The 2,598-nt window shown below is 40.7% G+C and overlaps 1 protein-coding gene across 1 annotated transcript; it reads right to left on the reverse strand.

Annotated features, from left to right (window-relative positions):
* Positions 1-935: 935 nt before the first annotated feature.
* Positions 936-1,886, reverse strand: LOC142251772 (olfactory receptor 6C3-like). Its single transcript, XM_075324822.1, has one exon. It carries the CDS (start codon positions 1,884-1,886, stop codon positions 936-938), a length of 951 nt encoding a protein of 316 aa, XP_075180937.1.
* Between the last annotated feature and the right edge of the window lie 712 nt (positions 1,887-2,598).

Below are 2,598 nucleotides of genomic sequence, written 5' to 3' on the forward strand. Positions count from 1 at the left end.
TCCTGTTACCCCGCTCCACTACTGATGGCGCCCCCCTCCGGTAAGACACCACCAGAGTATAAGATGGACTCCATTTTTATTGTTTTACCTTTTTTTCTCTACATTTGGGTGCATCTTATAATCCGGTGCGTCTTATAGAAAGAAAAATACGGTACTAACTCTACTGCTCGAAAACATGTCACATCATTTTTAAGTTGGCCTATGTAAATGTTATGGTCAGTAGCAACTCACAAAGGATAAAGGTATCACATTAAAAACCATTGAAAACTGCAACTGACCCTTCCGGTTCCTGTACAAACTAGAGATCCCAACCCCACAGTCCCTTGTGGACCCTGCATGAGATGGAATAGCCCTGACCAAAGACTAAAGAATGGCAACTCGGACCTATTCAGCGATCGAGTGCTTCACGTTCCTCCTCCGAAAGGCAGAGCAGAGTGCAAATTACTTACAGAAGTCAAGGTGTGCTCAAGTAGAAAGTGATCATAGAGTAATACAAACAACAAAATACAATAGAGGGTGCATATTGTTAAAGAATATGCTGCCTACTGACTAATACAAGCAGAAGATAGGTGCAGAGTAAAGACCATAAACAGCAGCGAGAGGTATGTTAGTTTCTCTTCCACTGACTGGCATAAACAAACAGCAATATGACTGTACATCAAAATGAGAATATCACCAGCAGGAAGTAGTAGCAGGGGGAAAGTATTTAAAGCCGCACCCGAAAGGTGATTGGGCAGACAAATGAGTAACTGAATAAACCTGATATTCTAATAGAACTAAAGGAAGGATAACAGAAACTAAACACCTAACAAAAAGGTGTATCAGCTGTGATCCGAGCGACAGAGAAGCCGACGACAGAGCACAGACTCCGGGGTTTGAATCCAGACTCATGACAGTAATTCCCTGTGTGAGAATTGAGCATATGCAAACATCTCTCATGTAGATCTCCTGTAACTCTTAATATATCTTAATGTTCGTATCATTGCCGATTTAACATCTTTATTTTTTAAACTGTAAATAAGAGGATTTAAGATCGGGATAGCGGCTGTGTTAAATAGGGAGAAGAACTTATTGGACTTTGAAGTATCTAATGATGTAGGTGTCAAATACTGGAACAAGAGGATGGAGTAAAGAAGTATGACCACGGTGAGGTGTGAGGAGCAGGTGTAGAAGGCCTTTCGTCTACCAGTGCTGGAATGGATCTTCAGTATGGTGGAAATGATGAAGATGTAAGATATGAACTTCATAATAAATGGGGTAAGAGTAAGGAGGAGAAGACCTTCTGTCAAGCTTAAGATCTCCAAGGTTGACGTGTCACTGCAGGACAATATCATGAGCGGCACAAGATCACAGAAGAAGTGATTTATTACATTTGATTTGTAACAAGTAATGGCCAAAAGCAAAATCATGTAGGGTATCACTTCTATCATGCCCAACAGCCAACAGCAAATCGCAAGAATAATGCAGAGTCTTTGGTTCATGACCATGTGGTATCTCAAAGGATCACAAATGGCAACATAGCGATCGTAGCTCATAGCAGTTAAAAATAGGAACTCATCACATATCAGAAAGCCAGAAAAGTACATCTGACAAATGCAACTCTCATAGGAGATCCTGTTATTCCCCGTTATAAAAATAATAAGGATATTATGAAGAGTCACGGTGGTGGAGAACATGTCCAATACAGACAAGTTGGCCAAGAAGAAGTACATAGGCGTGTGAAGATTAGAATACAGACAGACCAAAAACAGAATGATCATGTTACCACCAATGGTTAGGAGATATATAAGAAGAACTAAAAGGAAGATTATCATCTGCAGCTCTGGAGCATCTGAAATTCCTTTAATAATGAAGAACATGACAAGACTTTGATTTTTTTCTATCATTTCCATGTTGTTACCTGTTGGTAAGATCAGAAATGTTCAAAAGATATATAATACACTACTAACGTCATTTAAAATATTAAAGTTATATTTGTAAATGGAAAGGTTAGTGATTGCTTAACTTTTTAGAGACAGTTAAGAAGCAGTAGTGTCACGGCCGGGGATAGAAGCTATACCAGCCATATAGGACACCACAAAGGGAAGGGGAAAGGAATGCTCTATTGCTAGGAAAAGGATGAAGTGGTCACCCCTGATAACAACCTGCAGCTCACCCTCACTGCCCTCACTAGCCCTATACAGGTTCCGCACCTGTTGCCAAGCAGTAATACCTCAACCCTAGATAACATTGATCTGGGCCCTAAGTAAAGATGGAATGGATGAGCGCTTCATCAACACCACTATCACTAAAGGAAGACACAGGGAAACCACAACTGCAATCACCATGCCCTGGTAGATAGTAAAAGAAAACAATTATCTGTGCTGCAGCAACCACAAAAGTCTGGAGCACAGAAGATGACCTTTCCAGAGCTCAGCAAGGAACAAACTATAAACTGCATTCAATCAACACCAGGGTGAGGTTTATAAAGGAAGTCAGAGGCTGTCAACTGAGAGGAAAAACTGACAGCTTCCCAGGGTACTAGAGTCTGCTGCTGCATAAACAAGGAATTGTCAGATAATAACATGTGCTGCCAAGCTCTGGAATATTCTAACACTT

The sequence above is a fragment of the Anomaloglossus baeobatrachus genome, chromosome 9 (genome assembly GCF_048569485.1).
Source record: "Anomaloglossus baeobatrachus isolate aAnoBae1 chromosome 9, aAnoBae1.hap1, whole genome shotgun sequence".
NCBI lineage: Eukaryota > Metazoa > Chordata > Amphibia > Anura > Aromobatidae > Anomaloglossus > Anomaloglossus baeobatrachus.